The sequence below is a fragment of the Diadema antillarum genome, unplaced genomic scaffold (genome assembly GCF_040938485.1).
Source record: "Diadema antillarum isolate AM-2024a unplaced genomic scaffold, OU_Dant_1.0 scf00000022, whole genome shotgun sequence".
Taxonomy (NCBI): Eukaryota; Metazoa; Echinodermata; class Echinoidea; order Diadematoida; family Diadematidae; genus Diadema; species Diadema antillarum.
In genome coordinates, this window is record NW_027270911.1 from 226,418 (window position 1) to 241,271 (window position 14,854).

Genomic DNA, 14,854 nt, shown 5'->3' on the forward strand with positions numbered 1-14,854 from the left:
GAAGTAGGGGGCATACATGCACCCCTCCCCCTTTTTTTGTAAGGGCTTGTGGGATGCACCATGCCACGGGATGGCAGAACCTTTAGTTTCAGTTTCTAGAAGTTATAAATGTATGACATTGAAGAGAGTTAGCCGTGGAAAGTCCAAGGTTAAAGAATACAAATTCTCCATCTCTCTCCATTTTTCCTTCTCTCTCTCTCTCTCTCTCTCTCTTTCTTTCTCTCTCACAGACCGTGTTGATCTTGGAAAGGAGATACAAAGTACAGCACAACTGGCTCACGACCCAACTCCCACACTGACAAAAGTGAAATTGTCATATTACCGGCACATGAAGAAAGTACATTCCCCTTCTGATAAGTGAGATACTGCTTACAAAATAAAACTCCAAATATGAATTTCCCTGTAAGTGATACTTCAGCCAACACTGTAATGAGGTACTGCAAGTCATTCTACGCATTTTGTTGTTGTTATTAAAGGGATGGTATAGTATTGGTTGAGATGAGGATTCAGCTTTTAATCTTTTTACAAGATACTCAGAAACCACTTCATCAAATGTTACAGAGCATACAAAATCTGAGAGGAATTCAAAGTTTATTTGATGAAAATAGGTTTTAAAATGGCTAAGATGTCCAAAAAAAACAAGTAAAACAAAGTGATCCTAATAAATGGTAGGTCCTAACTTTTATTCGTATAGCTCTGTTTTGAATATCTCAGCCATTTCATAACCAATTTTCATCAAATAAACTTTGAATTCCTCTTAGAATTGTATGCTCTTTCATATCTCATGAGAGGTTTCTCATAATCTCAAAAGATCATCATCCAAAAAGATTGGAAACCTGAAGCTCCATCTCAACTGACATTACGCTATCCCTTTTCATGTTCTAGCAGCAAGGGATGATTGTAAGGAAGTTCTACGGACATCTGAGAAGAAATAGAGTTCATGTAAAATCCCATGTTCTGTCATCATAAACATTGAGGATGAAGGGGGGGAAAAGAAGAAGAAGAAAAGCAGATTATTTATTTTTCGGGGACAAAGACAAGACTCTTTCAGCGGGCGATGAATGGCAGACCTTGGCTAATGTCGAGAGCATCCTTTGAGGGAGATGAGGAACTCAGTTATCTCGTGCCAAGATGTGATTCATGCAGCGAAATGCTGCCGAAATGGATTGCGAGAGCCCATTCGTATTGTTTTCCACTACAATAATCACTGGCGGAAAAAAAAAAAAGACAGCTAGGGGTGCCCTCGTGTGCATGCTGGTCGGGATTTGAACGATGACAGTTTGCGATGATTGTGGTATATATATCAACCATCAATGGGGTATACACTGGGGATATATTGTCAACATCTGCTTTTTATTTAGCGTCTTTGTTTTGTGATCCATGCTATGCAATCCTCCCTTGATACGTTCAAGTGCATTAATGCACATCACGCACACACATCAGCATTGTCACTTCAAGAATAAACACTTCCGTTATACCAGAACATGCAAACAATTGCCTAAGTGCTGATATTACCTTACACAGTGAAAGTGAATTGAATCGTCCAGTATAAAAGTAACATAGTTGAATAAGGTATTAAATGTCTTAATGTACACAACACTATATATAGATACCCATTTCCTTTTAATTTTCTCTCCCTAATAAATATTTAAGCATTAAACCTTGAACAGTGAAAGTGAATTGAATCATTAAGTATAAAAGTAACATACGCTGTAGCTGAATAAGGTATTAAATGGCTTAATGTACACACACTGTTATATTTCTGACTTCCTTTTAATTTTCTCTCCCTATATATTTATTCAAATATTTATACATTTTGCCTGTCTATTTGCCCCCTTAGTACTCTATCTCTCTCCCCTTAGAGACAATGTCACCTCTCCCCTGCATCTAACTACAACACTAATGAATATAACATGTTTCTATTGTCATTGTCACAGTGCGTTAGGCCCGCTTTAGCGAGAAAGGGAAGGACAGGTATCGCCTGCCCCAAATAAAAAAAAATCTCAACAATGCACTCACTGGTGGTAGCTTCGCTGATGCATGCATGGATATCGCATAAATGGAAAACACCCCCACCCCACCCTCCCCCCAAATATTACTCAGACGGTGTTGACAAAAAGCTGGAAATGGACCATCACGGCTAATTGGTTCAACTGGCCACAAACTGGGTGGAGGAAGAATAGAACAGATTGAGTATAGAGACAAAAAGAAATGAGAGAGAGATAGAAAAACAATATAGAGCACAAACTCGGGATACAGTATAATATCAATAGTGCATGACAGGTTAGGACCAAAAAAATCAAAAACAAAAACAAACAAAACAAAAGCATTCAAGGTCAGGGTTTCTAAAAGTTTAGTACAGAGTAGAACAGTGGCTACATTTCTTTCCGAAGAATCTATTATGAGTGCAATATATATGTAAGTGTGAACACAAAAGACCATAATGTTTGAGAGATAGGGGGTTAATGCTTTACTCCACTCGCCCTTTCCCTGACGAAATTCTCTGAGCAAGTGAAGCCAGAAAAAAAAAAAAAAAACCGGTAGCATCAACTGACCCATACTATTAAAGGGGTAATGGGATGCGAGTCTGTTGCACAGACTTCTGGGGGCAGAAGTATGTCAAGGGTAGAATAAGAAGGAAGAGTGTGGAGATAAAAAACAAGAACAAAATACAGAGAGAGAGAGAACACACCACAGACAGACAGACAGACAGATAAGGACAGAAATGCAGTGAGGGAGAGGAAGAGAGAGAGAGAGAGAGAGAGAGAGGAGCATAATGAATGAGAGAATCGACAAAAGAGCTGGCAAACCACATCGGGAGCTCTCCCTTCCCTACATGACTTCTCCAGGAATCCTCAGGAAGTGACCCCAATAGGTCTGGCAGATGAGTGACACTGAAAGTCAGGGTCAGCGGGCTGGGATGCGCCCCCTTCTCCACGCATCCTGCTCCTCTCTCCCCAGCCGTCCCTGGCCCACAATCTTGCCTGCCCTGCCCTACTGGCCACAGAACTCAGGCTGAGTGGGTAGGTATAGCCCTGCCATATATGATGGAAGGGGGGAAAAGGGGGCCCCCATTAGCAGGAATCGGGCACCGCCCGGGGAGGGGTGCTGGTTGTTTCTCAAACCAGAGGAAACTGTCCAATTACAAGTGCAGTTTGGGGATGGCTACTAAAAGTGCAAGTCCCTCTTCCTTCTCTCTCTCCCTCTCTCTATCTCTATCTCTCCTTCTGAATCTGTGGCGCTTCCTTTGTTTAACAGACCAAAGGCTGATATGCATACGTCTCAAGCGACTTTGAAAGAGAAACTGTGGCAATATTGAAGCATGAAAGTACATCTAGGTGGCAATCGATTCAATTCTATACATATAGTTCGGAAGATTCAATGTCACAAGCTCCAAACTTTACACACATTAACCAGCCCCCATCATGGAAAGATGCACCCCTCAGTGAAGGATCTGTTGGACCAGGTCTTTATTTGATAGCAGGGAAGTTATTTGTGTATCTCGATCGATTTAGGAAGCAATAAAACACACAAGCACTTTAAACATTTTAGTGTAAGGGATGCTACAGCTTCTAAAAAATAAAGAGCATATCCAGAAGCACGGACATATGGCAATCAGTGTTTCTGGCATACTTCCACGGAATACAAACTTGTATGCATGTACAGATTTCACTCTAGCAGTCCACACATTGCATTCATTTCCCAGTGAACAGAAAGGGCGATCCTGCCCTTTCACGCCACAGGGTAACGACAAAAACAAAGCGTTGCACGGCCTTTAATTAAAGCGTAAAACGTTGGTCTAGCCAGGAAGGCGCACAGGTATGGCTGGGGGTTGGCGAGAGGCGAGCGCTGTTTGGAAAGCCCATTAGTGGGGATGTGCGTGCAACGCCGAGGCTCGTCCCCTGGCAGACTTTGGCAGTAATGCGAGCGGCAGATCTTCTCCGGCTCGCCAGTAGCCTTCATTCAAGGCTGAACAGGGGAATGACAACAAAGGAAAAAACAACAACAACAAAAATACGAAAAGGCGGCCATCATTCCATTCTGTGGCAAGCTCATCTGAACACAGATACGTATGCTCCTCACGATCGATCAAATGTCCCTATCAGATTCATGAGCTCATTATGTATACTATATACGCAATATATTTAGCGAGTCTAAATTTTTGCGAAATGGAACTTCCCGATGATTTCGCGAGTGGTTAAGTTCACGATCACGGAGTGCTCTACTGAACGGGGAACGTATGTATACTCACGTAACATTCATATTGAGTTCAAAGTCTATATTTTTGCGTGTCTTTAAATTCGTGAAAATCACCTGACTCGCAAAATTCGCACAATTAAAAACCTTACGAAATATCCAACGTATACAGTACTATGTCGTTCAAGCATGGTATGGGAATTAGTCTCAAGTTTCAAGAGTCGGAAAGTTCATTTGTTTCAAGCACGACCCCGCTCTGTAAGCACTATTCACGTTCACTCTGCAGTCGTTCCTACTGGATAAACATGTGGAATCCTGGCATAAACAATCTGTCCTTCAGTAAATGATCTTTATCCTTATCCTCAATGAGGAGTGTACAGTACAGGCCCTATCATCCTATCTAACTCAGTGAAATATATTCAAAACATGCCATTTATATATTTCATCATATTTGCAGTACACATATGAAAACATATAATCTTCAGTACTATCACTACTTTCGTAAACCTATAAAGTCCAAATTCCAATATAATCATTACTATCCATTTTTCCTCTACTTTACAAAACAATGTTAAAAATATGAAAAATGAAGTCTTAGCCAAATACACATACTTTTGCTATATATGGCACATACAATTTAATGTGCTGCAATGCTAGTTTCTGATGTAAGTGCATAATATGATCATTTTTTTCCTTCAGCTTTCTTGATAGCAAAAGTCAAGGTTTTTCTTTGCATAAATTGCCAAAAATTCACAGAAACAGTTTGAGATACCTGCCATGTGTATATACTGCCTACATTGTACATGTTTTAGAGGGTTGAGGCTCTCATCCAAAATTCACTCATCTCAAAAAAACCTCGCAATCAGATAACACAATGTAAATGACTTTCAAACAGTAATCACAAAAAGGTGTATTTTCTGCAGTCCATTCATCTAAAACATGAAGGTGCATTTTATACTGTACAAAACACATGGATGAAATACATTTGATTAATGTCATGGATTAGCTGGTAACTTGTTTGCATGTTACTCGTGTCTGCCATCATTTCATTTCCCACCATAGTAATGACTTTATCTGTCCCACAAAGCCCGGCAGAATCTCGGCGGAGGAAAACGGTGACTCGGGAGATTAGCGCTGTGGGATGGTGAAATCGCGCGTCTTGCCTCCGTCGCCACGGCAACCTGGCAGTCTAGACATTGAGACATCAGATTGGATTAACGACAACATATTTTGCTTGGGATTAGCCAGGAAATAGGGGAAGAAATGCAGGTTCTCCAGCAGTATGGGATCGGGGAGGGACGGGGGTTGAAATCCTAAGGTGTTACGCTTGAGTGTTGAACTTGAAATTTGACTCTTTCTGACTCATAACTAGTCTCCCAAAATTCAGACCCATGAAATGATCACCACAAATGGCTTTATCACTTGCTATAAAGAAAAAAAAAAAAGCCCAGAGAGAAACTCACAACACATCCTTTTGTTGAGTTTTCAGCTCTATTCTATGCTCTCAACATTTCTTTGACAGCTAACGTACAGCCTGGAACATTCGTCCATAGCATTACTCCAAATGATTTTAATAGCATCCCTGGAAGGGTCACAATTCGAAAGGTTGAAAGAAAGCAATTGCGAACATCAAATTAAATTCCTGTGCACACAAAAGTGCTCAAATATTACGTGACTGAGTGAGTCACCACCTGTGGCCACCCATTCTTTCCAGCAAACGATGGTTATATGGACATACCATCGAATGTAGATCCAGGGCCCTTGCAAGGGGCCATGAAAAGAGTTCATTTAGAACGGATTTTAGCAATACGATTGAAGTCAGTTGAGGAAAATTGTGTGCATCTGATACTAGAAACTAGAATCATTCTGCTGCAACTGGTGTTTCTAAAGTCACTCTCAATCAATCTTTGCGGTCCTGAAATGATGTTGTTCATCACGTTTAGCTGGAGTCGGGGTGCACATTTGTCATGTGAATGCTGGCTTGACCTCTCTTATGTACATTTGAGGAGGAGGTGGGGGGTATGGCTTGTTCTTGCCTACACTTCCACCAGTGAAATTGCACACCCTCCCAATGTGCACATATCGTACCTGCACGGATGGGGGTACTCTTGCATGCATTACGTATCAAAAGAGTTGAGTGTCAGATTGACAGGCAGCCAATGAAAATTGTGACGCAGCTGCTGGATAGAATATCACTTGCGGTTTGCGATTGGTGATGAGACTCACATTTTCAGTTGGCCAAAGATTTTGCAACTCGATCTTGCACATTAGGTAGAAACACATTTCGCATGCGATAACAAACAAGGCCTTTTTTGCTGTCTGAAAACGGGACTAAAAGTAGCAGTGACTAATCTCTGAACTATCAGAGGGAGAAGGGAAAAACTTGCACGCCACAGGTTCACGGTCAAACTGCACGAGTCCGATGACCTTGCCTGCGATGATCGCTGAAGCAAATCATGTTCCTCTAGAGACAAAACAAAAAAGAAGTTGCCCATGCTTCTCGAATTATTCACAGGAAGTAATTCTTGAGTTCTTACGGTAGTATTGACACTTGGTATACTGTTTATTTAACTTTTCTTTTTTCAGTCCGTTTGCCCACAGGGAAATTTGTGGTGCAAGAAACACACTTCACAACCTCTATGTGTTCAACTTCATGGATTGCACAAATTACATCTGATCGTAAATAACTGAATGAAATACATTTCTCCTGTTAACCTGTGGAATTGATGTTTGGCAGAGTAGGTAATTGCAGATTGGCGTCTTAGCTCACTTACCTGTTATAAATATTTCTTCTTCTTTTTTTTGTTGTAGAGAATGATCCATGCCAGCTCAAGTCCACATAATACTTTGTGAGAGCATCCTGTAAAAAGTTTGCTGAATTTCAGGAAAAGGATTCAGGGATCTATCTTTTATTGGGAAGCATCCCCAAGCAGCCAATACTTCTCACTCTGGACATAAGCTATGAATTTGATACTTAGGGTAAATTCTGAGGCACAATCATGGTCTTAAATGCATTTGAGTCACTTTTGGGCGATAGATATAAACACAACTTTATTTTCAAACGCGTTTAGAAATGCTGATGTGAAATGCTATTCAAAGGGCATCTTGAAACATGTTTGAGACCACGATCACCTTTCTGATTGTAGTAAATGTAATATCGTTTTGAAACGTGCGCTGATATCTCAAAGCTGCCATGGTCAACCTCCTCCATGCAGTTTACAACCTGCAGGCTACAACACAGGCCTCAGTTGACCTCTGCTTCCAAGTCGATCTGCGCAAAGCAGATGTGCAGTGACAACATTCATATATTGTGATTCGATGATGGTTAGATAAACGCGGCACCCAAAGAATTGCACTTCGAATCATATAGTTGGCAAATGCCATTCAGAACATGTTTTGAAACATGATTATTTCTCTTCAGAGTTAGATAAATGCAGCCTTGATGATGTAAGGGACACACACCGGTGTGATTGCCACTTGTGCCTCCTTCGGTGATAACCTCTAACCTTTGACCCTCTTTACTTTTCTTTACTTGCATCCAATATCCATAGCAACAGGGGATCGTTCACTTTTCAGCGGGCACAAACATGATTGATCCAGTCAGTCAAGGATGTATGAGATGTACTTCCTTAAATAAAAAAAGAATATATATCTAAACATTCAAGGTATATTTAACTTACCAGGATTGAAGAATATGGTCGATTTCAGATACGCGAATTCTTTATCATCTATGTCCAGTGTCTGACACTTTTGGAAAAAAGCGTTCAGCGTGTCAATGTCCGCGGCTGTGGGGATGCCCTGAGTGGCAATGATGTATTTCAAAAGGGCGCCTTCGCGGCAGTCGCTCTCGGGGCAAGATTTGGCGACCGGCGCCGGTGTGACGACTGACTTGTCAACGCTCTCGGAGGTCGACGATAACGCGTCCCCTTCCATTGGTTTCTCACGATGAAGGGACACACGTTCCACTTGGATGTTGACCCGGTGCTGGGCCATCGTTAAGACCAGGAGTTCTGACCAACAATGTTGTAAGAGCCTTACACGATCCCCACACGACAGACATAACACAGACGGAAGGCTCCGGATGAAGTCCACTGTTTTTAACAGAAGCTGTGCAGCACATGGACACATCTCGTCCGGATTTTTCAGTTTCACAACGGTGGGAAGGGTGTGCATGGGGCGCGGCGACCGGTGCGCACGGTCCCACGGATATATTGCCACTTGGTCGTCCGAGCTCATCTCCCCCTCTCGAGCCTCCTTGCACTCGCTCTCTGCCATCGTCGCCATCGACGCCGACGTCGACGACGACTGTGCGGAGGATTGGGGTGTAGTCGCCGTCGTCCCTGACGATAATAATGAGTACAGAATGCTGTGGTGGCTGATCCTGTCTGGACAGTCACATTTGGCGGTGGAGTTGGAGGGATTCATTTTGGCACTCATCTCTTGGTTTCGGTGGGTTCTTCGTTGTCAAGGCGTGGTACCCTTGTTGACTACCAGTCCTGTAGGTGGGATGCTCTCCTTCCTCCTGAATAATCTGAAACACAAAGAATGAATATTCGTGAGTCAAATCTCACCAAGGATAAAATGCATCTTCACCCTCTTTAAAGTTAAAGGACAAGTCCACCTTCATATACATGTGGATTGAGTGAATGCAACAATATTAGTAGAACACATCATCGAAAGTTTGAGGAAAATCCGACAATCCGTTCAAAAGTTATTCATATGATCTTTTAAAGTATCTGAACAATTACTGCTGAATGAGAAGACTACTGCAATGTATGATGTCACATGCGTAGAATGATATAAGGAAAATAAAAAGAGAATTTCATAAAACTTTACTCTTTTAAATAAAGAGCACATTTCTTTGACTTGTTACTTCTCATCCAGCCGTGACTGAGCAGAAACTTCAAAAATTCATAACTTTTGAACGAATTGTCTGATTTTCCTCACACTCTCACTGATGTGTTCTACTAACATATTGCTGCATTCACTCAACCCACATGTCTATGAAGGTGAACTTGTCCTTTAAGAGTTAAATTTCTGTATTATGTTTGATCCAGCATCAAGCATTATTTATTTTGACATGGCAGTAAAAACATTTATACTCACATACTTATTTCCTTGTATGTGACAGGTGTTTCTATAGTTAAAGGGGAACATCACAGGCACAGGAAAACTTTTATCTGTTTTTGTTTTTAAAAAATGCCAATGAAATATCTAAAGCATATGGCTATGATTTCTGTGATGAGGAAATTAAAGAAATAATTGGTGGCAATCAAAAAATATATTGAGCATATCCATTTGGTGAGTAAGCTCTGCCTGTGTGTTTATGTGTTCTGATGATATGCATACATTCAATACTTATTGCTTCTCAATAAGTGCATCCACTATATAGATGATAGCAAAGCATCCGCTTTGCACATACATATACAATCCCAGTGCACATACATATGCACATACATGTACCCTGCAAGCCCAGCTTTTTAGCATTCTTCCCCATTTCCAACATTTTCGTATACTTACAATTTTTCTGTAAACTTATCCTTTATTTTGTATTATGATGAAATTTATGTACATGTATTCAATTTCTGTAATATATTTATATGTTTTTGTTGGAAATGAAAAATAAATGAATGAATGAATGAACGATAGAAAAGAGTAGGAAAACGTCTGTCAAGATCTCAAGCTTCAGCTCGATGTGCGCACGCACATGCACTCATCACAGAATGAATGGTATCTATCCCATCTGACAATGCAACCCGTTATGTTTGACGGTATAACCCTTTAAACCCATTGATGATGAGATGATTCTGCTGTACATAACACGATTTCCCACACACACCTGCCGGAGTATTACTCAGGCCTAGTCTTCAACGGGTTAAACAATCTCAGCTTGTACAGTCGACCTCATTCTTGTAAATACTCAGATTCACTGATATATGTAAGCTTCACGGGGGAGAAATTATAACGCCATGCCAAAGACTCTGACCTACTTGTATCATCTATTGCACCATGTGATAAACTCATTAACACACATTTTGGGACAGAGACCGAAGCATTCACAATATTCAGTGCATGAATTAGGAAAAAGAGGTCTCTGGCTGGCAGGAAATAATTTTGTCAGCTGTAGGTACGATGTATTTGTATCTCCCCACCCCTCCCTGCCAGCTACACACATCTAATGCTCTAAATCTGTTATAATACATTCTATACAACATTTTGTTCAGTTCTATATATGGCTATCTCCCAGACAATTTCGCACAGTATGTCACCAAAAGATAAGAGTGTGTGATATGCTCGGCATGTCACACAATAGCATGTTCATTTGCACACACTGTGATATGTAAACCCAAGAAGCCTTGCTAAAATATCTAAGCCAAGCACTGTACGCACCATAGATGTACAATAGACAACTTTTATAACTGCAAGTAAATGCCATGAGCGTTTTCCTATAAACAGAGGTTGTCCAGTTTCGTAAGGCTTGACCAAGCTGCCAACAACTCATGTACATGTACATGCAATGTGAATTTCCTATGGTCAACACTGAAGAACATCAGTTTATATATGAAGCAAGTCAGAGAGAATATACAGTATCGGTTTATATATTAGGATGAATCACACATTTGAATACATTTTGAAATATATATGCTTGTGTTTATAATGTAAGTACACACACAGAGGCAGACATTGACACAATATGAGTATATATGTCTGCATGAAGATAGATCTAGTGTTATATATGATTATATAATATAATATAAAATATATTATGATGAGCAATGATTGCTCATTACTCCTTCTACAAAACGAAAATATCCTTATTTTCAAATGTCATTCACCAGTTTACCATTGCTACAGTTACCAAAGTTTCAACCATGAGCAAAAAAAAAAGCCTATTAGCATTAAAGTAACAAAATATACAGTGGACTCTCGTTAGAACGAAGTCCTCAGGACTGGCACTTTTCTTTCGCTGTATCGAAATTTCATTATAACCGAAAAAATAAACAATAGTGCCGCACACATTCATACAAGTTTGTATGTTAATTTCAGATATACCGAGCGTGTCTTCTTCTGGACCCCTCAGAAGAACAGCTCCACCATGAGGCCGGAGTTGAGTAGGGCCATCCAGCCGCAGTTTCATGTACTTTTGTGTAAAATTTCTTTGTATTATTCAATAGGAAGTGATGTACATGTTTTATTTTGCAGAAATAAATAAAATCAATCAATCACTCACTCTCTCTCTCTCTCTTTATCTTTATCCTGTTTCTTCTGAGATTCCAAAATCCTCATCCACTTTGTGAAAGGACCCCCTAGGTTCTTGGGAGTCAATAATGGGGTCAACATCTTCATGAAATATCAACCCTAAAGAAGTTCATTATTTACCCAAAACATGTTGCTTTCTTGTACGCTGAAATATACAGAGGAAAGTCAACAACTTGGCTGACTCACATACACTTGTATGCCAAACAGCCATGTACATTTACTACTAAAATTGTCACAAAACTGGTTGAATGCCCATTGTCCCCATACACATGACACTGTATGGGGACATATAGTATGGAAGTTCATTGTTTGGAGCATTTTACCACTTTCAAACAATGAGCTTAAAGAATCTTAAAGCATATAATCCATGTAGCCAACTCAAATTATTGTTTCAAATTCATCTGGCACTGGAAGAAAAACATCTTGGCAGTAACTTTAAATGGCAACCTTGCAAACTCAAAGGGAACAAGGAAGGGTTGGTGAGAGCTCCTTGGTCAATAAAAAGACACACTTTGGCAAACAACAGACAGTAGTAGACGTGATGAATCATATTTCATATGCTTTCTTCTTCTTCGTCGTCATCTGTGAGCATGCGACACTTGTCTCCGGACGCCATGTCGAATAACACTGTCTCATTTTAGGGGAAAAGGGCATCATCTTCTATAATGACTCGGCCCATGTCAGAATCCAAATAAACAACAACTCGATCGGGTCCATTACAAAATACACATGGGGTGGGTTGGGTGTCTCTGCATGACTTCTCGATTCTCCAGGCCTCCTGGAACATATGAATGTAATTGCAAAAATCAGTCAGCATTCACAGCATTTCCAGCACGGCAGTGCGATTGAGTGCATTTAAAACAACTTCAAATACTCGATGCTGTCATTACCTGGTACTCTCTGTTGCCTCTGCTATACAAAAAGATATGAACAATTCTTTTCTTTGGCCAGAATAACAGGGAAGAAAAGACTATTATACAGCTGTCAAATTCGTGCAAGTGCCAAAGCCATTACACAGACACGAGACCCATAAATATCTTTTCACCAATGAAGTCTAAGAAGTGACATCTCAGCGCCTGAATTCTGCATCCTTTTACTGTGAATATTCACTCTTCATTGTTAAGAATTTTATGAGGTACAATGAAATGTTTTTCCTTTGAACCTTCTTATTGTGCATGTACAATTGCTTGTTTTTGTAACAGCATTTACAAATGCCTCTTGATTGCTATATTTATGACTGATAACGTGTCATACAAGATTAAAGAATCCTTTTCTCTCTCAAATTCGCAAACAAAGTAATTTTATTCCCGATTTCATGCAAACATGATAAATCTAACCAGTTTCATCCAACCTTTTTCCAGAACATATGGAGTAAATTTGTGAGGTGTCAATGACAATGACTATAGAAAGATAACAAGACAATCATTCTGTGGCAAAATTCCTCCAGAAATTGATTGCATAGAGTTGAGTAAAATGTACTCTGATATCCATTTTTAGAAAAATGGAAAAAAATATTAAACCAATATTTGTGCATCATAGTACATACATTTGCTTCCAAAATAGGCAAAAATGATTACAAAATTATTTCTATGTATTCAAATTTACCATATTATATAGACATAAGAATAAATAGACACTGGAACATAGAAAAATAGTTATAAATAACAAGGTCAGCGTATATTTATATAGAAACATTCATATCAAGTTACATTTACTTTATTATTTATCATTTCTGGGGGGCTAATTTCTTGGATTTGGTGGATGGTGGTGGGGGTTGTTTGCCAAGTCCAAGCAAATGATTACTCAAAGGGGAAATCCAGTCCAAATATAAGTTAATAAAAAAGAGTAAAATCTTATGAGTTCAATAGTAAAAATTTGACTGAAATCGGATGAAAAATGAGGAAGTTATGACATTTTGAAGTTTTGCTTCTTTCTGCAAAATAGTTCTTGTACAATGGATATGAATATGCAAATGAGTGAGCTAACCATGTCATACTGTTACAATTTTCCATTGATTGAATACAAAGAAAAAATGACAAAAATTCAATGTTTCTGTCATTGAAGTCTGAAACATGAATTATTCGAAGTTCCTGGTTGAATAACTTCAGGATAGTGATCAGTCAGGGCCCCGTCACACTACAGCGAATGCCTAACAAATGCCAAGCGAAAGCCCAACGAATTCGAAAATGTGAAGACAGTTAGCATGTCTGACGTTCTTTGAATTCATTAGCTATTAGTATAGGGATTCGCAGAGATATGCTGGAGATTTTGGACATGTTTAAAATAAAAAATCGGCTCCAGCGTATCTCTGCGAATCCCGACGAATAGCTAATGAATACAAAGAACGCCAAGCATGTTACAAACTATTCTAGTATTACCAATGGATGTGAACATATCTTCAAATTTTCAAATTTATTGGACATTCGTTGGGCATTCGTTGGGCATTCGCTGTAGTGTGACGGGGCCTTTAGATATACCAGGATTTGATCCTCGGGCATAATTATGTTTGAATGAAAAAGTGGAAATTTCAAAATTTTATGTACAAACTATATGGCAAGTTGTGAGGGGATGACATGCTCACTTTGCCATTTGCATATAATTGACCGTTCAAAAACTGTTTCCTGAAAAATTAGCAAAAATTTGAAATGCCATAACTTCCTAATTTTTCACCCGATTTCGATCAAAATTTTACCGTTGAACTTGTAACATTCTATTCTTTCTTTCAGACTAACTTATATTTGGACTGGATTTCCCCTTTATTAAAGTGCCACTTCCACATCAATTCAGTGGTTGTCAGTGACACACAGGAGGTAAATACACAGCAATCAATGACAGGCAAAAATTAAAATTAAAAAATCTGCGGCTTCCACTCACATTACTACGTTTCAGCGCAACATTCACACCTGGCTCTTTCACATAATGCAGGCATACATTAATGAGAAATGCATTCACCGACACAGCTGTCTGTAATCGTGGCATGTCCCCCCTTCCCCCCTCAACCACCACTACAACAGTAGTAACATGACCTATAGAAACCTGCATTTGCATATTGCGTTGTTTTAAAGCAGACCTCCTGATGATTTTCAGATTTTTATACTTCAACAACTATAAATTAGTTATACTACAGACAGAGTTTCAGAATTTACAATAATTGGGATGAAGAATAAGAATATTTTCGGAATTTGTAACAAATTGCAATGAACAAGCATGACGACATGGCAGGGTCACCATAAGAATGCATGAGTTGGGTCCTCAAGGAAGCAGAACAAAAGAAGAAGACATGCATAGATTGTAGGTGAACGTGTTAAGCAAGCAGTATTGTAATGGAATTAACACTGCTACATTTCTGAAATATATGAGCCTCCCTATGTCATCAACATTGTTCAGTGTAATTTGT

General features: G+C 39.6%; 1 protein-coding gene across 2 annotated transcripts in view; it reads right to left on the bottom strand.

Annotated features, from left to right (window-relative positions):
* LOC139731577 (nuclear receptor subfamily 0 group B member 1-like) overlaps positions 1-14,854 on the bottom strand; it is a 171,567-nt gene that overhangs the window by 141,923 nt on the left and 14,790 nt on the right. For both annotated transcript variants that reach the window (XM_071642470.1, XM_071642477.1), the window contains exon 2: positions 7,878-8,728. In XM_071642470.1, the coding sequence (XP_071498571.1) occupies positions 7,878-8,634 (757 nt within the window). In that variant the 5' untranslated portion in view covers positions 8,635-8,728. The remainder of the gene's footprint in view (positions 1-7,877; positions 8,729-14,854) is intronic.